The sequence below is a fragment of the Panthera leo genome, chromosome C1, assembly GCF_018350215.1.
Source record: "Panthera leo isolate Ple1 chromosome C1, P.leo_Ple1_pat1.1, whole genome shotgun sequence".
NCBI classification, from domain to species: Eukaryota; Metazoa; Chordata; class Mammalia; order Carnivora; family Felidae; genus Panthera; species Panthera leo.
Window position 1 is genome coordinate 34,081,254 of NC_056686.1, and position 26,272 is coordinate 34,107,525.

Consider the following 26,272-nt stretch of genomic DNA (forward strand, 5'->3'; position numbering starts at 1 on the left):
TTTCTTTTTTTTTAAATTTAATTTATTTTTAAAATTTACTTTCAAGTTAGTTAGCATATAGTGCAACAGTGATTTCAGGAGTAGATTCTGTAATGCCCCTTACCCATTTAGCCCATTCCCGCTCCCACAACCCCTCCAGTAACTCTCTGTTTGTTCTCCATGTTTAAGAGTCTCTTCTGTTTTATCACCCACCCTGTTTTCATATGATTTTTGCCTCTCTTCCCTTATGTTCATCTGTTTTGTCTCTTAAAGTCCTCATATGAGTGAAGTCGTATGATATTTGTCTTTCTCTGACTGACTAATTTCACTTAGCATAATACCCTCTAGTTCCATCCATGTAGTTGCAAATGGCAAGATTTCATTCTTTTTGATTGCCGAGTAATACTCCAGTGTGTGTGTGTGTGTATGTATATATATATACTATATATATATACATCTATCTATATATTATATATATATCTATATCTATATATATATATATACTATATCTATCTATCTATATATAGATATCTATGTATATATCTATATATGGATATCTATGTATATATAGATATCTATATCTATGTATCTATATAGATATAGATATCTATATCTATCTATCTATCTATAGATATATATAGACATATCTATAGATATATATGTATAGATATATACCACATCTTCTTTATGCATTCATCCATCGATGGACATTTGGGCTCTTTCCATACTATGGCTGTTGTTGATAATGCCGCTATAACAAATGGTGACTTTCTAATTACGTTATTCCTTCTACATTCATTAGTTGGTATTCTGATCTAAGGGAGCACTTTCTCCTCTCCTCATTTATTAGACTCTTGTTTAATGGGTTATGATCTTTTATTATTGATCTGAACTGCTCCAGAGCTGACCATTAGGAGCCCCACAAGTTGGCTTCATTTTACGTTCGATATGGCCTCACTCCTTGAGCCTTTACCTGCTCCGAGGCACCGCAAAGGATCCAGGCTTATCTTGTTTGTGCCTTCTTTGCCTCAGCCCTGCAGTCAGCCATGCTTCCAGGGATCCCTGGTTCTTGTCAGGGAAGAATGGTATTTAGAAACCAAGGTCTAGCTGCTAGACGTGCTCTTTGTAATTGGGACATGACTGCTGCCAGGCTCTTCCCAGTGACCAGAGCTAGGGAATATATGCATGTATCACACAAAGGCACACACACTGCCCACATCTATATTTATTTTTATAGTTCATATCTTTATATATCAAAAACCATCCATTTATACCAAACCTTTCAATTTCAGTACAACCCCCAAAATTTTTTCTAGTTTTTCTCTTTTCCTGTTTGCAATTCCCTTCCCCACCATGGAGAAATCTGGCTCCTGTTAGCTAGCGTCAGTGTACTTACTTACTTATTTGGTTAATCCCAGCATTGCCTGTTGCCACACCCCGAGACCCCCTCATGATGGCTGGATGCCCCGCACCTCTCTTCACTCCAGTCCACGCCTACCCTGATTGGCACCTGAAGCTTAATGGCTTTTAGATTAAATTATTCAGAAAGGCAGACAAGGAGGGAGCTCATTCCTTTTCATGGCTGCATAATCCTCCATTTTAGTGGATATACCGTAGTTTATTCAGTTCCGACCAAAGGACTTAACTCTCTTATATTACAAATAGTGCTGCGGTAAATAGCCATGTGCGTGAATTGTGAATTTTTGTCAGTGTGTCTTTGGATAGTTTCTTAAATGTGAGATTACTGGGGTAAAGGGCAAAGCATGTAATTTCGTTAGACATGGCCCCATCCTTCCCACCACCACACAGTGTGTGAGAGGAGCGGTTTCCCCCAACACCCTCAAGCTTTTGTCCTAGCTGTGAGTTTGAAATTTTGTCTCTCAGAATTTTGAGGTGCTGTTATTTTTCCGTCTTGGAGGTTTTGGCGTATTTTAAACGCTTATTTTATTTGTTTCTTTGTATGTCATCCACTTTAGGAAACCAGTTTCCTCTTTGGGTGTTTGGGTGTTTGTTCTACATCTTCATTTGAAGATCCTTTTCCTTAATGGAAGAGGAGGTAGAAGTGAAATAGGTGATTAGTTCAGCCTTCTCGCTGTCATATTTGCTGAACAGATAGGTAAATCTGTTGACTGACTGATGGTCCTGTGTCTGCTGGAGCCTCAGGTTTGTAGACTGTATGTATGTTCAGGCATCACATCTGCATTCAGGACAGAAAGCAGGGGAAGGTACGGCCGCCTTCTGAAAGGCAAGGCTTGTTTTGTTTTGTTTTTAATTGTTTTTTAACGTTTGTGTTTGAGTGAGAGAGAGAGAGACGGAGTGCGAGCGGGGCAGGAGCAGAGAGAGAGGGAGACACAGAATCCAAAGCAGGCTCCAGGCTCTGAGCTGTCAGCACAGAGCCCGACTCGGAGATCGAACTCATGAACCATGAAATGCTGACCTGAGCCGAAGTTGGACGCTTAACCGACTGAGCCACCCAGGCGTCCCTGAAAGGAATAGCTTTCCAACAGCCACTTGCCTTTGTAGGCAGGCTGCTTACCCCTTAAATTTGTTGTTGTTTTTAACAGGAGCCCTGGATGGGATACAGGCCTTTGTGTTGCTGGAATTGCAAGTCTCTAATTCCTGTTTCAATGTGAAAACTTTGTACATTTGTTATATTTTTTTTAATGTTTATTTATTTTTGACAGAGAGAGTGACAGAGCATGAGTGGGGAGGGGCGGAGAGAGAGGGAGACAGAATCTGAAGCAGGCTCCAGGCTCTGCGCTGTCAGCACAGAGCCCGACGCGGGGCTCGAACCCACAGACTGCGAGATCATGACCTGAGCTGAAGTCAGACGCTCAACCAACTGAGCCACCCAAGCACCCCTTTGTACATTTGTTATTTGCATAAATATAAAAATTAAAATTAAACATAAATGTACAAATAAACAGATTGTGAAAAGAAAACAACCCTCCAAACCCACTTTTCAGTTTGGTGCCTATTCTTGTAAGTATGTGCTTAACACGTAACCTTAATTTTCAATATCAGTGTCGTCCTTGTTTGTTACCACCAGCATATGGGCCATACATATATATTACGACTCTACAACTAGATTTTTTCCACTTAGCAGTGTATACTAGACGTTTTGCCTATGTGAGGACATACAGCTGTGCCTCATTCTGTGTAATGGGTACATCGTATACTATACATGTCATTCTCTTGCCCTCATCAATCCATCACCCACCTTGTATCCTCTGTGCTGGTGACTGACATCTAAGAACAGCATCATCTGGGCTTTTTTGCCCTCTGGCTTGGAATCAGCTGATAAAAGACATGGACAGGGATCGGAGGGTGAGTGGTGGGAGAAGTCAGAGCATTTCTTACCCCTCCCACCCCTTACTGGGGCTCCAGGAGCCGCTGTGCCCTTGGTAGTGATCTTCCTGATGGCTGGCCTCTCTTTTCCGATGATACCCTTTGTCTCCTGCTCTTTCACCTTGAGGGCAAGAGTAGCTTCCTACTGTTGATAGTCCCTGGATGCTTCACCACCCGTGGTTGGTTCCTTTCACTCTACTCACACAGCTATAAAAAATCCTGTCATTAATTTCCTTCGGTTCATTCTCTGCATGTGCCATCTGTTTCCTGCCAAGACCCCAGCTGATATAGATGTCATTGTGTAGATGCACAATAATTTATTTGTTTGGTTCCCTGTTGATGGACATTTGAATTTTTTTTCTAGTATTTTGTTCTTATAGTGAGTGTTGCTAATGGACATTTATGTACCTATTTTGTAAAGTATTTGTTGGAATGTTCCTTTAGGAAGAAGTCACAGAAATAGAAATGCTGGGCCAGGGTGCACGAATGTTATAAATTTCAGTAGCCACTTACTTCCCCTTTGCTTCTGAAAGAGTCTGCCATTTTACATTTCTACAGTGTGGTGTTTGGTTTTTTTAATGTTAAAAAATTGTAGAGGTAATACTTGTGACTTACAACAAATAAACTTAACTTAGAAATATATAAAGGAAAAAGTACTTCCTAACATTGCATCCTATTTCCTGGAGGTAACCCCATCAACAGCTATGTATCCTATCATGTTTTTTTTTTTCTTTATAAGATTTATATCCTTATCATAGAATAAATTCATATATAGATAAAGTAAAATCATTTATACATGTATGTATGTGTGTATATCTCTATTTATCTATCTCTACTAAGGAAGCTCATTTGTAGACTCTGTTCTATTCATCTGTTTGTCTTTTCCTGTGCCAGTACTCATCTATCTTAAGAATTACAGCTTTGAGTTTTGTTTTTTTTTTTTTAATTTTATTTGTATTTTTATTTTATTTACTTTTAGTTTTTTGAGTTGTTTTGATATCTGGTAAGGCAAATCCTCATTATTTTTCATGAAAAACAATTTCTTGGCTCTTCTTGGGCATGAAGTGTTTGGATTAACTTTAGATTTAAGTTAAAACAAACAAACAAACATGGATCTTGGCTGGAGTCAGACTGAATTTATAGAGAACTGACATATTTCCAATATCGAAACTTCTCACTTAGGAGCCTGGTGTGTTTTCTTTATTTATTCAGATCTTTTATGCCCTTTGGTGAAAATCTTGCCCATTTCCTCCTAAGTTTATTTTTAGATATATTATAGGTTTTGTTGCCATCATGAATGGAATTCTTCCTCTTACATCTTCTCATCAGTTATTGTTGGTATAGTTTTTAAGAAGATTTTTGTGGGGTGCCTGGCTGGCTCAGTTGAAAGAGCACGCGACTCTTAATCTCAGGGTTGTGAGTTCGAGCCCCATGTGGAGTGTAGAGATTACTTAAATTAAAACTTAATGGGGCGCCTGGGTGGCTCAGTGGGTTGAGCATCTGACTTCAGCTCAGGTCATGATCTCGCAGTTTGTGAGTTCGGGCCCCACATCGGGCTCTGTGCTGACAATTCAGAGCCTGGAGCCTGCTTCCGAGTCTGTGTCTCCATCTCTCTCTGCCTCTCCCCTGCTCATTCTCTGCCTCTCTCTCTGTCAAAAATAAATAAACTTAAAAAAAAAAATTAAAAAAAAAAAAAAACAAACTTAAAAAAAGCTGTTGAGTTTTGTAAATTAATCTTATCACCTACTTATTTGTTCTGATGGTTTTTTCAGTTGATTCTCTTGGCTTTTCTAGGTGGACAGTTATATAATCTCTAGTTGATAACTTTTTAATCACTTTATGTATAGTGTTTATACATAATTTCTTTCTCATATGTTATTTCATGGCCAAGATATCTTAGTGGGGTAGGGGGTGGTGATCCTAGGAAGTCTTCCCGGCTGATGTTACATTTAAGGTGAGCATCAGAGAATGCTGATCATCAGAGAATGTTCCAGGCAGGCCTTGAGGAAAGAAACAAGGCTGCGTTCAGTGAGTTGGAAGAAGAAAGGCAAAGGACACAGACAGGGTTGGAAAGTGCAAGAGATGGGTTGGAGAGTAAATAGGGGTACAGTCAGAAACTGCTAAACTCTAAGGAGCAATTCCTTTATTCTCAAGGAATTGAGAATTTAATGAAAGATGTGTTAGGCAGAATGGCCCCCCAAAGATGTCCACATCTGAATCCCTGGTATCCATAAATATGTTCCCTCATGTGGCAGAAGGGACTTTGCAAATGCAGTTAAGACTACAGACCTTGGGGAGCCTGGGTGGCTCAGTCAGTTAAGCATCCGACTTCAGCTCAGGTCATGATCTCACGGTTCGTGAGTTTGAGCCCCACGTCGGGCTCTGTGCTGACAGCCCAGAGCCTCGAGCCTGCTTTGGATTCTGTGGCTCCCTCTCTCTCTATTCCTCCCCTGCTCATGCTCTATCTCTCTCTTTCTCTCTCAAAAATAAAGAAACATTAAAAAAATTTTTTTTTTTTAAAGACTACAGACCTTAAAACAGGGAGATTATCCTGGATTCTTCAAGTGGACCCGACCTAATCATATGAGCCTGAGAAGCAAAGAAGTTTCTCTGGCTGGGGACAGAAGCAATATGTGGTAGAAGGGGAAGTTGGAGAGATTCAGAGTGAGAGGGACCTAATCCAGCGTGGCTGAAGGGGGCCGCGTGGAGCAGAGACTGATATCCGGCCAGGAGATGGGGACATCAGCCCTACAGCTGCTGGGAACTGCGTTCAGCCCATAGCTGGAATGAGCTCGGAAGCAGATCCGTCTCCGGTGTCTGTAGAAAGGAACACAGCCCTACCGACCGACTCCTTGGTTTTGGCCCTGTGACACCCTGTGCAGAGGACCCTGTTGAGACACAGTGTACCGGGACGTTGGGCACCCGGAGCTCTGAGACAACACATCTGTGTTGCTTGGAGCTGCCGGGTTTGCGGTACTTTGTTACACGTCGGTGGAACGCCAGCTCAGCGGGGTTGAAGCAGGAGAATGGCGTCAGAATAACGGACCAGTCCTACCTCCGTGTGAGAATGGATCCGGGAGAGTGCACTTCGGAGGCGGGGAACTGTCTGTGGGAATGCAGCGGTGGTGTGGACTAGGGTAGTGATGGGGGGAAGGAGCATGACTCAAGACTTACGTGGGAGGTTGGAATCGCCACAATTTGGTCATTGATTGGGTGCTGGGAAGGAGGGAGAGGAGGAACGCAGGGACAATTGCTGAGTTCTGGCTTTGGATGCTGAGTGACTGGTGGAGCTGTGTCTCAAGGCCAGGACGGGCAGCTTGGAGGATTGCTAGGTCAGGAACTCAGTGGTAACTCCAGGTGGTTCTTCGTTTGGAAATTCTCCTGTAAATACTTATTTTAAGATAGAGTATATCAACAAGATGATTGCTTTATCCTTTAAGACCTGAATTATTTTTTTGATTTTTTTTTTTTTTTTTTCCTTTTAGGTCATGTAGGAAATTGTAAACCATGTGAAGATGGGACTCTTGGTATTTGTGCGCAATCTGCTGCTAGCCCTCTGCCTTTTTCTGGTACTGGGATTTTTGTATTACTCTGCGTGGAAGCTGCATTTACTCCAGTGGGAGGACCCCAGTAAGTATGGTCACCCCAGCCTGCCCCCAGGGAACGTGGGGTGTTCGCTGGGCTGCAGTGCCCTCACACCCTTCGGAGACAGGCAGTGAGAGGAGACCGCACGCTCCTGGGACTCAGGCTCAGAAATTGCCTCCCATTTTTGTGGCTGTAGGTTGAGATCTTTGATGTTTTTCAAAAACTGCATGCCATGGCATATCCTCTTATGATATCCGTAAAAACATGCTATTCTGCAATAAAAGCCCAAACTCTTCCAGTACTTCTGGTTTCTGAATGCCGTGCTTTTTAATTACTAAAGTGCGTTGCCTCTCCCATTTGTATTCGTTGCCTCGGGGCTCCGTATCACAGCTGGTTTTCTTCTGTCCTGAAAACGTTCACCTTTACCTTTTCTTTGAATTTGCAGTTTTCAATTTAATACTGTCTTTGTTTTATGTTCCCTGAAGAAATTTTGTCTACCTAGTTATTTTGTCCTTGCTGGCACTGAACTTGTACCTGAACAGAATAATGGCTCCCCTCCCCGCACCCTCCCCAGTACCTCCTAATCCCTTTCTCTGGCTTGTACTCCTGGCCTCCTATGTTACACAGTGTTTGCCACACAGTTCTCTGTACCCCCTGACTTGGTTTCGACTCATGCAGTATGGCCTGTGCTGTGGTGTTTTGAGGCTTGTGGCCAAAGGGCTCTCATTGGGCGTCACCAGCAGGTGCACATTCTCTTCTTGGATGTTGCCTGAAGTATCACACAGTGACCATATGTAGTTTTCCTTTTGGTTCTGTTTGTCTGATGGCTGGCTGAGTTCGGTGCAGGAAACACTGGGTAGTCTGGTCCTGATTCCTGGTGAATGTGACTTCCCTAAAATAGTTTTGTTTTTACAAACATTGACTGGCTACCAGTGTAGAATTCACTCGAGAGTCGAGTCAGTCTCTGGGTCTCAGGTTAAAATGAGTGGGAAGAGGCAAGTGGCATTGACCTACTATTATTGTATTGAGACCTTGATAGCGGAACCATTCCTATGAAGTAATTCATTTATTTCTTACATGGCCCAAACTCCTGAAGCAGTTTCAAGCCAACTAAAAAAAATTTTTTTTAATGTTTATTTAGTTTTGAGAGAGAGAGAGAGCAACAGAGTGTGAGGAGGGGAGGGGCAGAGAGAGAGGAAGACAAAGAATCTGAAGCAGGCTCCAGGCTCCGAGCTGTCAGCACAGAGCCTGATGCAGGGCCCGTATTTGTGAACCGTAAGATCATGACCTAAGCCGAAGTCGACACCCAACCGACTGAGCCACCCAGGCGCCCCTCAAGCCAATTTTTAAAATGTAGTGTTACCTCTTAACTTCTTGTTTTACGTGGGATGTTTCAGTGCCTCTTAAACGGTTAGCTTATAATTTTCACTAATTACTTTGTCTTTCCAGAGTTTATTTAAATTTCTCTGTCCCAACTTATTTTTTAAAACAAGAAGACTACCCAGAATCAAGTGTTTGCATCAGTGCAGTGCAAAATTCTGTAGTCAAAAGCATTCTCTATATCCATCATGGATAGATTTTATCTGTATCCATAAAATAGAAATATGTTCAAGGAATGGTGGTCTCCTTTTCTGTTGAGAACTCTTGACCTGTAGACAACATAACTAAGAATTAGATAATATTTTCCTAGAGAAGTTGAGAAGGACATTAACTTTATGGAAGACCTATCATATGCCAGGTGTTAGGCTACACAACTTATTAATTATATTAAATTATATGAAGTTAAATTAAATTAAAATAAATTTACTTCTCACTGTAACCATGTGGAGATGCTGTTATCCCTGTTTTCCAGCTGAGCAAACAAGGACTTAATTAAATGTTACACAGCTAATTATTAGAACCGGAACTGAATCCTGGTTTGTCTTTAAAACCCATGTTCCTTATTTTATTGAAAAGTATAATAAATACTAAGACTAAGGATAGGATTGAATTCTGTATTCTAATTGGTAAAAAGAGAGGAGAGGGACTCAGAGAAGAAATAGCAGAGAGTGTCAGGACGGAGGCGGAGAAGAAAGAAGGAAGGGAAGTAAGGGGAAGGGAAAGAAAGGAAGTTCTCCAAACGAGCAAGCAGTTTATTGGCTTGGAGGTGGCAGGGTGCTGTGTGTTCACGAGCCAGCGCTGTAGGCTTCAGTAGTTTATTAATAGCTGTCTGCTTTCCTTGGAGTGAATTATCAGCTGACTAACCACTATTTGCATCTTTTTGTTCTTCTGACACTCAGGCCTTTTAGATACTTGACTTTGAATAGGTCGTTTTAGACCGTCTTACTGTAGCATATTGTTTTCTGTACTGTAACATCAGAGAGCAGGGTAATATGACCAACTCTGATGGCTGACCAAGGCGGAGAAGTGTCTTTTACTCAAGAAACAAAAGTCAGTTTATTGAGCCTCCTATAGGAGATGGCCATTGTGTAGTGAAATTTACTGCTGCTGCTAATAATAATAAAACGAAAATAGTAATTTACTGAGTGTCTATGTGCTGTGATGGGAACTTTGTATTCATAATGTATTTGAACCTCATAGTTTATTAAGACTTTTTTTTGTGGGGGCTCCTGGCTGGCTGAGTCAGTTAAGTGTCTGACTCTCAATTTTGGCTCAGGTCATGATCTCACGGTTTGTGAGATTGAGCCCTATGTCGAGCCTGCTCTCTCCCTCTCTCTGCCCCTTCCCTGGTCGCATGCTGTCTCTCTCAAAATAAACAAACATTAAAAGTTTTTTTTAATTAAATTTATTATTATTATTTTTTTAATGCTTATTTTTGAGAGAAAATGAGCAGGGGAGGGGCAGAGAGACAGGGGGACAGAGTTTCTGAAGAAGGCTCTGTGCTGACAGCAGACAGCCTGATGCGGGGCTCCAGTTTGTGAACCATCAGATCGTGACCCGAGCCAAAGTCGGACACTTAACCGACTCAGCCATCCAGGCACACTGATTTCTTTTGTTTAGAGACAGGGAGAGAGCACGAGCGGGGCAGAGGGGCTGAGGGAGAGAGAGAGAGAGACGGAGAGACAGAGAGAGAGAGAGAGAGAGAGAGAGAGAGAGAGAAAGAGAGAGACAATCTTAAGCAGGCTTCATGCTCAGTGTGGTGCCTGATGTGGGGCTCAATCCTGTGACCTGAGCCAAAATCAAGAGTCAGACGCTGAACTGACTGAGCCACCCAAGTGCCCCTGGTCCTCATAGTTTAGATTGATTATTATTATGCTCTCTTACAGATGCAGGAGCTGAGGCTTCAAAGAGGCTCAATAAGAGTTTGTATGTCTTTCATCCGGGGGGGTATTTCCAAGTTTGAACAATAAATGTCTTTAGCATTATTTTTCCTTAATTTTTACACTTTTTTATGACTTACCAAGGTTATCTATTGGAATTCCTTCATGGTGGTGGGGGGAATCTAGAGATTTTTATTATTAAATTATGCATTCAGTAAGCAGTATATTCCTATTTTGGCCCATGTACTATTCTGTGTAAAGTGGATATAAGATGAACGTAGACCTTCATGGTCTCAGCCTATTGACACAATAACAGCTCTATTTTTAAAAAATAGTTTATTTATTTTTGAAAGAGAGCGCGCAAGCAGGGGAGGGGCGGAGAGAGAGAGGGAGACAGAGAATCTGAAGCAGGCTCTATGCTGACAGCAGTGAGCCCAATGCAGGCCTCGAACCCATGAACTGTGAGATGACTTGAGCTGAAGTCGGACGCTCAACTGACTTAGCCACCCAGGTGCCCCTTATATGTTGTGTTCTAAAAGAGATGTGTGTATGAAATGCCATGTTAGGGCATAGAATCCCTTCTAGACAGAAAATCTTATGATTTCATCAGTCCCAAGACATTGTGGCAAGGTGCACACTGCTTTGTTTTGAGCAGCTTAGAGCCGTGTGTGGCCAAGGCTTGGTCAACTTGCCAGGACCTGGGTCAAGTGCTTAACCTGAAAGGCTTTAAGTATAAGATTGGTCTCATTATCAACTTGTTTTTAAAAGTTCTGTAGCTTGCAGTTTTTGGTTTCTTATGTTAAGGAGCTTGGAAGTTACCGCTCTGTCCTCACAACACCTAAAAACCTGAGCAGACAGAAAAACCAGTAATTCTTTTTGGATCCATAAGAGAGAGGAGGACACAGGGCAGACTGCTGCCTCTGAGATTGGAGAGACAGGTGAATACAGGGAGTGGCATGCAAAAACTGTCACAGGAAGCAGTGCCAGAATAGGAAAACCTGAATTATAATAGATGAATTGCTGGAGGCTCTGGACAAGTCCGAGAATCAAAAACTCTAGGAGGAGCCAGTCACAGGGGGCCCCCACAGTATTGTGAGATTTATTTCCAGGGGCTCAGCCAGATTCTCACAGGAGATATTGGGGAAAGGTCTTCCATGCATCTGGCACATGAGAAGAAAGGAACCGTTTTGAAATATGCCAGGACAGTTTTTTCTTCTTAATAAGAGCTGCCCTCAAGGGAAACTAGTTAACCAGAGCCCAGCCTGTTGGAGTAGTATCAGAACCTAACTGATCTGGGGAAAGGGAAGTATCCAGCTCCAGTCATCTCTAGCCTTCCACGTGGGAGAAAGGAAATATCCAGTTCCATCCTTGAGGGCAAAGAATTCCCCACGGAAGGGATACAGATGGGAAATGATGAAAAGACATCATACATCATCAGGGATATACAAACTAAAACAACGTTGAGATACCACTATGTACCTATTAGAATGGTCAAAGTCCTAGAACACTGACAACATCAAATGCTGGCGAGGATGTGGAGCAACAGGAACCCTCATTCATTGCTGGTGGGAACACAAGATGGTACAGACACTTTGGAAGACAGTTTGGCAGTTTCTTATAATACTAAACATATTCTTACTCTGTGATCTAGCAGTCACATTCCTTGGTATTTACCCAAAGGAGTTGGTTGTTTTTTTGTCCACAAAAAACCCTGCACACAGATGTTTATAGCAGCTATATTCATCCTAATGGCCAAAAGTTGGAAGCAACCAAGATGTCCTTTAATAGTTGAATGGAGAAACTGTGGTAGATCCAGACAATGGAATATTGTCAATCGCTAAACGTAAGTGAACTATCAAGTCATGAATAGACATGGGGGAGCCTTAAATGCATATTTCTAAGTGAAGGAAGCCAATCTGAAAATGCTACACACTGTATGATTCCAACTATATGACATTCTGGAAAAGGCAAAACTATGGCGATAATAAAAAGATTAGTGGTTGCAGAGGTTGGAAGTGGGGAGAGGTAGGTATAAGCAGGGCATAGAGGATTTTTAGGGTAGTGAATCTATAAGATATCATAATGATGAATATGTTTTTGTACTTTTGTCCAAACACAGAGGCTGTGCAACACCAGGCATAAACCCTTATGTAAACTATGGACTTTAGGTAATTATGATGTATCAGGATAGGTTCATCAGTTTTAAAAGTGTACCACTCTGGTGAGGGATATTGATAATGGGGGAGGATATACATGTGTGGGGGCAGGAGGTATAATAAGAAATATTTGTACTTTCCCTTGAATTTTCTGTGAACCTAACTGCTCTAAAAAAATACTCTTAGTAAAGTACTGTAGAATTATCATATTTTATGTATGTGTGTGCATGTTTATACACACACACATGTAAGATGATAAAAATATATATGTACATATGTTTAACTTAATGAACAAATGAACACAGTCTTGGAGTGAGTTAGATGTACTTCAGTTTCTTCATCTCCAAAATGGAGACAAAATACTGACATTTCTCTTGGCTCTGATGCTTTATTCAGGTCAGGTCTTATAGGAGAGTTGGGTTGTTGCCTCTTATCGGTAGACCTGATTCCCGTGCTCCCTTTCATGGAAACTTTACATATTTTATTATTTTAATTTTTATCTATATGTATTTCATAAGTTAAAGTGGATATTTTGGAGGAGTAGGATTAATTTCTTATGGGACCTTTAAAAATTCATGTTACCATATTTATCAATATTGCAATTCCCTCTGTGTTCTTGCCTATATTTTACAAAAGATCATAACGGGAGAGATCATAAAATATGCATTATTGATCTGATTACTATGGAGAATACCATCTGGCAAGTAAGTTGGAGTTTTGATCTGATGTTGGGAGAAGGGTAGATTAAGTTTAGCTTAATAGACATAGGAAATTATGTTCACTCTTAGTTTTCCATCTTAAAAACGAAATGGAGGCTGGTATTTCTAGCCTGTGGCTTAGGGTAACACTCTGCTTCTTATGATAATGGCATAACTGGTATCAAGCTAGCCGTCTCTCTATTAATAGTTACAGAGCTGGACAGTATAAATGAAGCAACTCTTGCCAAGCAGTGGACAGGAGGCAGTATAAAATTTCAGTGCCTAAGAAAAGGAAAACTTATGAGGTGAGCTCTGCAGTTCTCTTTGTGGGGGCAATTTCCCAGCCCTGCCCACAGAGCTGGAATCTCAACAGACCATAGTGCCTCCACTTGGCTGAGGAGGCAGAGATCAGGGTGTAGGGCAGCTGAAGTGGTTGGAGTCCGTGAGGCAGGTCATCACTGAGTAGGGAATTTTTGAGAGACACAAGCCGGGCTGGGGGAGGAATTCCTAGGAGTCGGTAGCTGTGGACTGGGCTATGTATGTGCAGGGCAAAACCACCTGAATTTAACTACGTAGGTAACGGCTGTACAGGACAGGAGTAGAGGTCAAGCAGTCTGTGGGTGGCTGAAGAGTCAGGGACTTTGAAGTTGCAGCCCTACCAGAGTGGAGAAATCTCATTAGAACTTTACTACCCCTGGCATCCAGATGCCAGAAAGTTCATGCCTTAAGAATAAAGATCTCACTCCAGAGTAAGACTCACCCTAACAAGACCTAAAACCAAGCCCCAACCAAGGCTGGGTCCTGTCAAGTTAGAGAAGAGTCAAAAATACCATGGACTTTCTTCAGATCCACACTAAACATAGCGTCGAATCCTGCCTCCACAAATTCAAGGTGGTCAGGCAGTAATTGAACTGCCTGATAAAATAGAAATCGGCACGCTTCAGAGGAAGATAGCAGTATTCATAGTTTCTGCATGCAACATCCAGAGTGGTCAGTGTTCAATAAAAAGTTAGTAGACATACAAACAGACAGGAAGGAAATAGTGACCCATATTAAAGAAAAAACAAAGCCTGTAGATGAGAGAACTCACATAGCAAAATAGCTATTACAAATAATTTATTTTATTTTATTAAACATTTCTTTGTTTATTTTTGAGAGAGAGAGAGAGAGACAGAGACAGAGACAGAGCACAAGCAGGGGAGACACAGAGAGAGAGAGGGAGACACAGAATCTGAAACAGGCTCTAAGCTCTGAGCTGCCAGCACAGAGCCCGACATAGGGCTTGAACTCACAAGCTGTGAGATCATGACCTGAGCCGAAGTTGGACACTCAACCGACTGAGCCACCCCATTGCCCCTATTTTATTTTTTTAAATAAATGCTGTTCTTTTTTTTTTTTTAAGCTTATTTATTTTGAGAGAGTGTGAATGCATGTGGGGGAGGGGCAGAGAGTGTGAGCGAGATAGAGAGTATTCTAAGCAGGCTCTGTACCATCAGTGCAGAACCCAGTGTGGGGCTTGAACCCACAAACTGCAAGATCATGACCTGAGCCAAAGTCTGGCACTTAACTGACTGAGCCACCCAACTGCTCCTATTACAAATAATTTAAAGGATTAAAGAAAAATACAGTGAACAATAAGTAGTCTCAGCAGAGAAATCAAAACTATAAAAAAACCAAAAACAAATTCTAGTACTAAAAAGTATAGGAACAGAAAATGAAGATTGCACTTCACAGTAGGTTGAATATAACAGAAGTCAGTGAAGTTGAAGGGAGTGCAATAGAAATTATCCAGTCTGAAACACAGAAAGAAAAAAAATATTGAGGAAAAATGAACTGAGCCTCAGGGACCTGTGGGGCAGTATAAAATTGTCTAATATATATGAGTGTTGGACAGAAAAAAATGTTAAGACATAACGGCTGAAAGCTTCCTAAATTTGGTGAAAAACGTTGACTTACAGATCTAAGAAGTTCAGCAAACTCTAAAAAGGATAAATATTGGGAAAGTTTAGGCATATGATAGTTAAACGTCTGAAATCTAAAGTGAAAATCTTGAAGACAAAGAAAAAGAAACTTTGTCTATGGGAGTAGGAAACCCCACTGACCTTTCACCAGAAGCAGTAGAGTTCACACAATGAAAGATCTTCAAAGTGCTGAAAGAGAAATACCAAACACCTGTCATCCCAGAATCCTTTATCTGTTGGAAATATCCTTCAAAAATGAGGATGAAATGAAGACATTTTTTTCAGATAACAGTTAAGAGAGTTTGTTGCTAGCAAAGCTGCATTAACAGAAAAAACACTAAAGAATATCCTTCAGGCCAACAGGACGTGAGAGCAGATGGACATTTGGATCAACAGGGAAAAGCGAAGGTTGCTGGAAATGGTAAATAAGGGGCAAATATAAAAGACTCATTCCTTTTTTTCTCATCGTTTGCTTAAAAGACAACTAATTGCTTAAAGCAAAAATAATAACCCTGTAGAATGAGGCTTAGAATTTATGTAAAGGTAAGATATGACAAAACTTGCACAAGAAATGGGGAGAGGGGAGATAAGTGGAACCTTACCTGTCGTAAAGTTATTACATTTGTGAAAAGAAGAAGTGGGAAGTAGGAATGTTGTGTATAAAGTGAGGAAAGAGTAAAGTAAGAGGTAGGAAATGTCAGACGTGAAGAGGTATTATATTGGCTCTAAATAGACTCTGATAAGTTAAGGATGTGTATTCCTTAGCAGAACTCCTTGGTAGAACAACTACTAGGAAAAAAAAATAACACAAAGAGGTATACTTATCTGAGAGGCCAATGAAGAAATAAAAAGCACTAAAAAATAGTTAACCGCCCCCAAAAGCAGGAAAACAGCAATATAAGAGCAAAAAAACCGAAGAGAGAAATGGAAAACAAATTTGACAGTTGACTTAATCCTGACTGTGTTAACAATTACATTTCAATGGGAATGGATTAAAACTCCAGCTAAAGGCAGAAATTGTCAGAATGGTTAACAAAGCAGGATGTATGTCCTGATATAGGAGACCTGTATTTTAAATCTGTTTTTTAGTGTTTATTTATTTTTGACACACACACACACACACACACACACACCCACACACACACACACAGAGTGTGAGCTAGAGGGGCAGAGAGAGAGGGAGACAAAATCAGAAGCAGGCTCCAGGCTCTGAGCTGTCAGCACAGAGCCCGATGCGGGGCTCGAACCCACGAATCGCGAGATCATGACCTGAGCCGAAGTCAGATGCTCAACCAACCAAGCCACCCAGGCACCCCTAAGAGACCTGTATTTTAAATTTAAAAACAGGTTCAAAGTAAAAACAGGGTCAAAGATATGGAAAATATATCTTATATAAATAATAAGCATAGGAAAGTTGGCATAACTATTAATTTCAGTCATTACACCTTATGACAAAAAATATGACAAGAGATTACAGAGGGTTATTACATAATGATAAAAGGAGCAGTTTGTCAAGAAGACATACATAAATATGTATGTACCTAATAATCAGAGAGTGTTAAACTTCATTAAGCAAAAACTGGTTAAAACTAAGGGAGAAAGGGACAAATCCACAATCATGTTCAAATATATTAATACCCCTCTCTCAGTAATTAATAAAACAAGTCAAAAATCTGTAAGGATATAGAAGACCTAAGCAACTCTATGAACTACCTTTTCCTAATTGACATTTATAGAACATTTTACCCAATGGCAGAATACACATTCGTTCCAAGTGTACAGAGAATGTTCATTGAGATTTTTGTGCTATTGAGGACATGATAGATGAAGTTAATATGTAGATAATATACTGGGAGGAGAAAATTTCAGTATTTGTCAATGATACTGGAATTAAAATAAAATTAAAAAAATAAAATTTGCTAGGTTTGATATTTAGAATATACAAGGAATTCCTGCAAACGAAGAAGAAAAAGGCAGCAATCCCAGTAGAAAATGGGCAAAGAATTAGAACGAGTTTACAGAATAAGAAACCCATAAGGTTAAGCGTAGGAATAGATATTCAAACTCATGAGCTATAACAAATATTAAAATTAAAACAAGATATCTCCTTATACCTTAGACTGACAAAAGAAATGTTAGAAAGCTGGATAATCCAAGTGTTGGCAGGAATGTGAGAATATAGTAACCTGTATTCTTTGTCAGTGGGAAGTAGACTGGTAAAGCCATTCTGGAACACATTCTTGTAATAACTAACTGAAGTATACATACATCCTTTAGCTCAGCAAATCTGCCATATATATATGTATGTGTGTGAATGTATGTGTGTGTGTGTGTATATATATGTATATGTGTGTGTGTGTGTGTGTATATATATATATATATATATATATATATATATATATATATATATATATATTCATTCATTCCATGGCACTTACCAGAGACATACATTATTTGTGTGCTCAGGGAGTTGGAGGATGAATGTATTTCCATCCTAGGGGTGGGGGTGAGTAGGCAAAAAGTAGGGTATTTATATCATGAAATGATTTGCAGCTGTTAGAAGTAACAGATCCAATATACACAAAACAACATGGATGGAACTTTAAACACATAATTTAAAAAAAATTTTTTTTAACGTTTATTTATTTTTGAGACAGAGAGAGACAGAGCATGAACAGGGGAGGGGCAGAGAGAGAGCGAGACACAGAATCTGAAACAGGCTCCAGGCTCTGAGCTGTCAGCACAGAGCCCGACGCGGGGCTCGAACTCACGGACCACGAGATCATGACCTGAGCCAAAGTCGGACACTTAACCGACCGAGCCACCCAGGTGCCCCAAAATACATAATTTAAGTCAAAAGTGAAACAGAATAACACAGTGCCACTTTTGTAAATTAAAAGAACAGGAATACAAAGATTTCTTAGGAAACAAAAAACATGAGCCATAAAATTAAAAAGTGATAAATTAACTTGACCCAAACTAAAAATGTTTGTCCTCTGCAGCCAATTAAGCCGACTGTGCTCTTTCCCCGTGGGGCCCAGTGTGCATTGGCTGTGAACAGCAGCCTCCTTGGTAGGTATGCAGCCTGTTGGTTGTATGGGTTGCCCTAAGGGACCTTGGAGACAGTTTTCTTCTGGTGGACGTTGAGGTTTGGCCTCACGCTTTCTCCAGTCTAGGCTCCAGACAGGTATGCGGGGTGCCTTTGGAAAGCCCCAGGGCACAGTGGCCAGGGTCCACATTGGCCAAGTCATCATGTCCATCCGTACCAAGTTGCAGAACAAGGAGCATGTGATTGAGGCCCTACCTAGGGCCAAGTTCAAGTTCCCTGGCCGCCAGAAGATCCACATTTCCAAGAAGTGGGGCTTTACTAAGTTTAATGTGGACGAATTTGAAGACATGGTGGCTGAAAAGCGGCTCATCCACAGATGGCTGTGGGGTCAAATACACCCCTAATCGTGGCCTCTTGGACAAATGGAGGGCTCTGCACTCATGAGAACCTCAGCACTGCCCTTCCCCATTCATGCCCACCAATAAATCCTGCTTCCTGTCAAAAAAAAAAATGTCTTTTAAAAAACACCAAGAAAATGAAAAGACAAGCCATAGAATGGGGAAGAATATTTAGTACTTGTATATATAACATTCAGTTAAAAATATTTAGTACATGCATATGTTTGTATCTAAAATATATAAAAAATTCTTATAATTTAATGAGGGTAAACAGCTTAACCAAAAATGGGTAAAATATTTGAAGAGACACTTTACAAAAGATGTACGAATGGTAATAAGCACATGAAAAGATGCTCAACATTGTTACTCATCATAGAAATACAAATTAAAACCATAGTGAGATAACATTACATATCAACTAGAATGACTTAAGTTTTGATAAAAGATAACAAAGTGGTAGCAAGAATATGAAGTAAATGGAACTCTTATATTGCTGTTGTGAATGTAAAATGGTGCAACTCCTTTGAAAACCAGTTTGGCAATCTCTTAAAAAGCTGGGGCGCCTGGGTGGCTCAGTCGGTTAAGCGTCCGACTTCAGCTCAGGTCACGATCTCGTGGTCCGCGGGTTCGAGCCCCGCGTTGGGCTCTGGGCTGATGGCTCAGAGCCTGGAGCCTGCTTCCAATTCTGTGTTTCCCTCTCTCTCTGCCCCTCCCCCGTTCATGCTGTGTCTCTCTGTCTGAAAAATAAATAAACGTTAAAAAAAAAATTAAAAAAAAAAAAAGTTATACATACACCTGCCAAATGGCAGTCATTCCACTCGTAAGTATTTACCTAAGAAAAAGTAAAAGCATATGACCAAATAAGACCTGTACATGAATGCTCACAGCAGCTTTATTCCCAGGAGCTCCAAACTGGAAACCAACCCAAATGTCTATCAACAGGTGAATGGATGAACAAAATGTGACATATTCACACAGTGAAGTACCATTTAACAATGAAAAGGAAAAAAGTTGATACGTTCAGCATCGTGGATGAATGTTAAGCTCATGAATGAGTACATATTAATATTATTAAGTACATATTAAGTACATACTAATATTAATATTAGTACACATTAATATTAATTGATATTAGTATAATAGTATATTATGACTACATATTATATGTTCCATTTATATAAAATACAAGCTAATTATTAATAATTAAAAGCAGATTGTTAGTTACCTTGGATGAAACATGAAGGGAGAAATGGATTGCAAACGGGCACAGGAATTTTTTGAGATAGAAATGCCCTGTGTCTTGATAATGGCAGTGGTTTTGTGAATGTATATAACTGTCAATACTCTTCAAATTGTATACATTAAATTGAAGCAGTTTATTGTATGTAAATTACTCCTGGATAAAGTTGATAAGAAAGAGTAAATGCATATCAAACATACATATATTAAAAGAACATAAGCAAATGTATCCATTAAACAATAGAATGGTTGCCTCTGTAGGAGGAAGAAATGGGAGAAAAAGGGGAATAAAATTTATGACTTGATTTATACTATTTTCCATAGGGTTCTTTGCAATTCCCTCAATGTGGTTGGGTAATCGTTTCTGTATGCAGGTACATTCTGTGATAGTTAGGAGACTAGCCTATCTGAATGCAGGAGAGACCCTCTAGGGAGCAGAATAGCCAGCATGTACGCTAAAATCCACATAACATTGCTGCGTAAGAAATGAAAGAATATTGAAATAAAGATACACCGTGTTCATGGAGCAGAAGGCATGATCTTAAGATACTGAATCTCCCCAATTTGTTTTAGGATTCAACACATTTCCACTAAAAATCCCAGAAGGTGTGGTGGGTTCTTTTAAAAATTCACTTTTTTGCTAGAAATTGCTGACTCTAAAGTTAATATGAAAATACAGAGAATTTAAAATTGTCAAAATAGTTTTGGTAGGGCATGTGACTCTTCTTGATCATGTGGTCGTGAGTTCAAGCCCCAGGTTGGGCACAGAGCTTACTTATAATGGCTAAAATTAACAACTCAAGAAACAACAGATGTATGTTGGCAAGGGTGCAGAGAAAGGGGAGCCCTTTTGGACTGTTGGTGGGAATGCAAACTGGTGCAGCCACTCTGGAAAACAGTATGGAGGTTCCTCAAAAAATTAAAAATAGAACTACCCTGGAGTGCCTGGGTGGCTCAGTCAGTTAAGCGTCTGATTTTGGTTCAGGTCATGATCTTGTGGTTCGTGAGTTTGAGCCCCACATCGGGCTCTCTGCTGACAGCTCAGAGCCTAGAGCCTGCTTCAGGTTCTGTGTCTCCCTTTCTTTCTGTCCCTCCCCCACTCACACTCTGACTCTCTCTCTCTCTCTCTCTCTCAAAAATACATAAACATTAAGAAAACATTTTTTTTAGTAATAAAAAAAAAGAACTACCCTATGGCCCAGCAATTGCACTACTAGGTATTTACCCAAAGGGTATAAAAATGCTGATTCGAAGGGACATATGCACCCCAATATTTATAGCAGTGCTATCAACAATAGCCAAATTATGGAAAGAACCCAAATGTCCATTGACTGATGAATAGATAAAGAAGATGTAGTATGTGTATATGTGTGTGTGTGTGTGTGTGTGTATATATATATATATACACACACACACACACAATATATACACACACACACACATGTAGTATGTGTGTATGTGTGTGTATATATATACACATATGTAGTATGTGTGTATGTGTGTATATACACACATATGTGTGTATATACACACAGACACACACATGCACAATGGAATATTACTCAGTGATCAAAAAGAATGAAGTCATCATTTGCAACAGTGTGGATGGAATTAGAGCATATTAGTGAAATAAATCAGAGAAAGACAAATATCTGATTTCACTCATGTGGAACTTAAAATAGATGAACATAAGGGAAAGGGAAGGAAATACACATACATTGACTGTGTTCCTTATGCTGTGCCTTTTATTCCTATGATTTACTTATTTAATAGCCAGTTGATTTTTGATAAAGATACCAAGGCAATTCAATAGGAAAAAAATACAATCTTTTTGATAAATGGTAGCAAACAAATCTTGACTCATGTTTCTCACCGTATACAAGATTAATTTGATATGTATCATATATCTAAATGGAAGTGCTAAAACTATAAACAAAATATAGGGCAGAATCTTGGTAACCTTGAATTTGCTAAAGATATCTTAGGAGGGTAAAAAAAAAAAGCATGAAAACATTAATAAATGGGGCTGCATCAAAGGTAAAAAATTTTGCTCTTCAAAAAACATTGTTAACAAAAATTTTAAGGCAAGCCATGGACTGGGAGAAAATTTGCAAACCATAAATACAATAAATAACTTGTATTTTGAATACATCAAAGTGGGCAGAGATGTAAATAGACACTTTACCAAAGTAGATATGCAGATGGCATGTGAGCACATGAAAAGATACTAATCATGATTAGTCCTTAGGAGAAAATAGAAGTTAAAACCATAAGAAAGTATTACTCTAAACTCTTTAGAATGGCTAATATGAAAAAGATAGATTACATCAGGTGTTGTCCAGAATGGGACAGCTGTTAACACTTCTGCACTGCAAGTGGTCATGGAAAATGGTACAACCACTTGGAAAAGCAATTTGGCAGTTCTTAAAAACATTAAACATTCACCTAACATACCTAGCTATTCCTCTTCAAGAGGGGTGAAAGTGTATGTTCATGCAAAGACTTGTACGTGTGCATTCATCATAGCTTTGTTTGTAATAGCTCCAAACTAGAAACAACTCAAAGATCCATCAGTAGGTAAATGAATACATTGTGGTACATCTACACAATGGAATGCTACTCAGCATTAAAAAGGAATGAACTTAGAAGAGTGAACCGTTTTTTCCCAGTTTTATGAGATATAATTGGCACACAGCATTCTATTGGTTTTAGGTGTCCAGCACGATGATTTGATATATGTATGTGTTGTGAAATAACTACCACAACAAATTTACGTAACGTCTGTCATCTCATGTGAGTACAAAAGAGGAATGAACTGTTCATACACAAATAACATGGATGAATCTCACAGTAATTGCGCCGAGTGAGAGAAGCCAGACACAAATGAGTACGTAAAATATGATTCTATTTATAAAAGGCAAACTTATTTATAGTGACAAGAAGCAGGTCAGGGGTAGCTTGGGAATGGAGTAGGGTGAGGGGTGGGATTAAAGGAGCCTGAGGAAACTTGTGGGGTTGATATCTTTCTTATCATAGTTGTGGTGATGGTTTCACAGATATATGTCAAAATTCAAGTTGTACACTTTATATATAGACAGTTTATTGTATGTTAATTTAGACCTCAGGAATACTGTGTTTTTTTAATTTTTAAAATTTTTATTTATTTTTGAGAGAGACAGAGCACAAACAGGGGAGGGACAGAGAGAGAGGGAGACACAGTTCAAAGCAGGTTCCAGGCTGTGAGCTGTCAGCACAGAACCTGATGCAGGACTTGAACACATGAACTGTGAGATCATGACCTGAGCTGAAGTCAGATGCTTAACCGACTGAGCCACCCAGGCACCACAGTAATACTGTTTTTAAAAATAGCCAGAGATGGGGCGCCTGGGTGGCTGAGTGGGTTTAAGTGTCCAACTTCGGCTCAGGTCATGATCTCATGGTTCGTGAGTTTGAGCCCTGCGTCGAGCTCTCTGCTCTCAGCATAGAGCCTACTTCGGATCCCGTTTCCCTCTCTCTGCCCCTCCTCTACTTGTTCTCTCTCCCAAAAATAAATAAATATTTAAAAAAAATAGCCAGAGGAAAAGGAGCGATTACCTTCCAAAGAACAACAGTTAGACTGACAATTGACTTCTCAAGAGCAGCAGTAAAAGCCAGAGACAGTGAACTATTTTATTTTGTGTAAAGAAAACACCTGTCAACCTAGAACCCTGCATATGTATGTTTCAAGAATGACACAAACATGGAAGAAAGTTCATACTAACAGATACTCAGTAAAGGCACTTACAAAGCATAAACCTCAGAAAAAAGAAAATGATTCCAGAAGAAAGACGCAGGAAGGAATGGTAAGCAAAGAGAATGGTAAATGTCAGGATATCTAAGCAAACATTGATGCTGTTGCCCAATATTTGGTATTATAGAAACAAAGGGAGAGAACTATACTACTAGTCAGTAATAGCATATCAATTGAGAGAGGTTAAGAGTTAAAGTATTCTTACGTTGTTTGGTAGGAGGGTTCAATATATTGATAAATTTAGAATTCTAAGTTTTACGTGCAGGTGAGTTTTCTCGCTTAACTGCTACATGAATAGAGTGTGTAAAGTGCGTGACTCCAGAACTAACAGAAGAAAAAAATGTAGCGAGGAAAAGAAAAAAGAAGGCAGGATGTCAAACAAATGTTTGAAAGAACAGGCCAACACTTATACATGAAACAAAAAGTTGAACGTATTGGTCATTTGAGCAAGAACTGTGCTTGTAAGACATAGTTTCTTAGAACAAAACAGAGAGCCCTCTTGCCTAGCAGTGGTTTTCAGAGTTTTGTCAAGAGCGTTTTCATGTTAATAATAAGATACTGGTTGCCCACTGCAGCGGGTTGCCATTTGCATTGATGTTGCAAAGTGATGGTGGGTACAACGGCTCACACCTTAGCACAGAGCAAAGCAGGGTACCAAACTGAACTAACAGTCATTGTACTTTTCACTGCCCCACACACTGAGGGAAAAAAAAAGCCAGTTTCATTTAAGAATGTTTAAAATTTTTTTATTAAAAATTTTTTTATTGAAAATTGTTTAATGTTCATTTATTCTTTGAGAGAGAGAGAGAGCACGAGCAGGGGAGGGACAGACAGAGGGAGACACAGAATCCAAAGCAGGCTCCAGGCTCTGAGCTGTCAGCACAGAGCCCGACATGGGGCTTGAACTCAACGAACCGTGAGATGAAGTCAGATGCTTAACTGACTGAGCCACCCAGGCATCCTGAGAATGTTGTTTTTTAATTTTAATTAAATTTATTAACTTTTAAAAGTTTATTTTGATGGGGGGAGGGGCAGAGGGTAGGGAAGAGAGAGGGAATTCCAAGTGGGCTCTGAGCTAAAAGGGCTAACAGCATGGAGCCCAACCCAGGGCTCGATCTCACCAACTGTGAGATCATGACCTGAGCCAAAATCAAGAGTTGGATGCTCAAACAGCTGAGCCACCCAGGCAGGCGCCCCTAATTTTTATTTTAGAGAGTGTGTGTGAGCATGAGCAGGGGAGAGAGAGAGAATCCCAAGCAGGTTCCACGCTCAGCATGGAACCCAACGCAGAGCTTGATTCCATAACTCTGGGATCATGACCTGAGCAGAAATCAAGAGTCGGACGCTCAACCAACTGAGCCACCCAGGCGCCCCTCACTTAATGTTCTTGGTGAGGGGTGTCTGGCTGGCTCAGTTGGTAGAGCATGTAACTCTTGATCTTGGGGTCGTGAGTTTGAGCCCCACATTGAATGCAGAGATTACTTAAATAAGTAAATTTTTTTTTGAAGAAAGTTCTTGATGAAACAGATCTTAATTTGACTAAATCTTGACCTTTGAGTATATATCATTTTTCTAAAAAACAAATATGATGGGAGCATCTGGCTGGTTCAGTTGGTAGAGCATGTAGCTGTGGATCTCGGAGTTGTGAGTTCGAGCCCCGCATTGGGTGTAGAGCCTATTTAAAAAAATAAATTAATAACAAAACAAATATGATGATGAAATGGGAAATATGCATAAGTATGCATAAAGCACTACTATGCACACTGACGTTTTATTATTGTCTCAAGGAAAAGCACTTGTGTGATTGAGCTGCAAGCTGAACTAGCTACTCTTTTGAGGGAACACCATTTTTACTTGAAAAAATGACTGACAGGCAAACCATGGTTATTCAGACTTGGGTATTTGGGAGACTTTCTCAAAAAGGAATACAGTACACCTGTCACTTCAAGGGAAACAACGGATTTTTTTGTTATTTAGATAAAACTTGAGCTTTCAAACGAAAATTAGAATTCTGAAAAGCTTCTGTCTGCTGCCATGAAACTGACACCTTCTCAATATTTAAACACGTTTCTGATGAGATTGGTAGTGATATTAACAAATGTGATTTTTTTAATATGGCAAAATGAGTGTGAAAACATTGGAAGTTTTGTATAATTCAGTGAACTAATAATGTCCAAAAGACCACTGTTATGATGTTAACAAATTATGCGTGGCTAAAAGATTCATTCAAAGTGTAAGAGCAGTGGATGTTAATGTAACAAAGTATGAAAATGTTTACTGATATGCTTTCAGATTCAATATTGCCACTAACTTGTAAGAAACTACTGCTTTTTGAGTTTGGGGTAGCATCAAAGAGGAATATCCATAACCATCTGAAAAGGTTATTATAATACCTTTCCCTCTTCTAACTGTGTATCTGTGAGAGGCCAAAAAAAATTTCGTATATTTAAAACATTTCACAACAGATTGAATGTGGAAATGGATGCATATCCAGACTTTTATAAAGCAGTAAATGACATTTGCACAAATTTAAAACAGTGCCACTCTTCCTACTAATTTTGGGGGGAAAATAGTTATTTTTCTTAAACTTATAATATGAGCTTTTTACTGTTAATTTTAAATTGCTATTTAAATATTTCTTAGTTTTACTTTTTTATTATTATTTTTTATTTATTTCTTAGTTTTAATGTCCAATATAGTAAATGTTAGTATAATTATTAACCCATATCATATAGGCCCTCTTTGGAATCCTCAGTGAGTTTTAAAGACGTAAGATGGTCCTGATACCAGGACTTCAAGAACCCCTGTT

The 26,272-nt window shown here is 39.7% G+C and overlaps 1 protein-coding gene, 1 non-coding gene and 1 pseudogene across 3 annotated transcripts in view; all 3 read left to right on the top strand.

Annotated features, from left to right (window-relative positions):
- Positions 1-26,272, top strand: part of ST3GAL3 (ST3 beta-galactoside alpha-2,3-sialyltransferase 3) — a 199,640-nt gene that overhangs the window by 19,669 nt on the left and 153,699 nt on the right. For both annotated transcript variants that reach the window (XM_042951105.1, XM_042951104.1), the window contains exon 2: positions 6,813-6,957. In XM_042951105.1, the coding sequence (XP_042807039.1) occupies positions 6,843-6,957 (115 nt within the window). In that variant the 5' untranslated portion in view covers positions 6,813-6,842. The remainder of the gene's footprint in view (positions 1-6,812; positions 6,958-26,272) is intronic.
- LOC122229039 lies at positions 17,984-18,115 on the top strand. Its single transcript, XR_006206901.1, has one exon. It is a non-coding gene; the product is annotated as a small nucleolar RNA SNORA70 (small nucleolar RNA).
- LOC122227004 lies at positions 18,129-18,547 on the top strand (annotated as a pseudogene).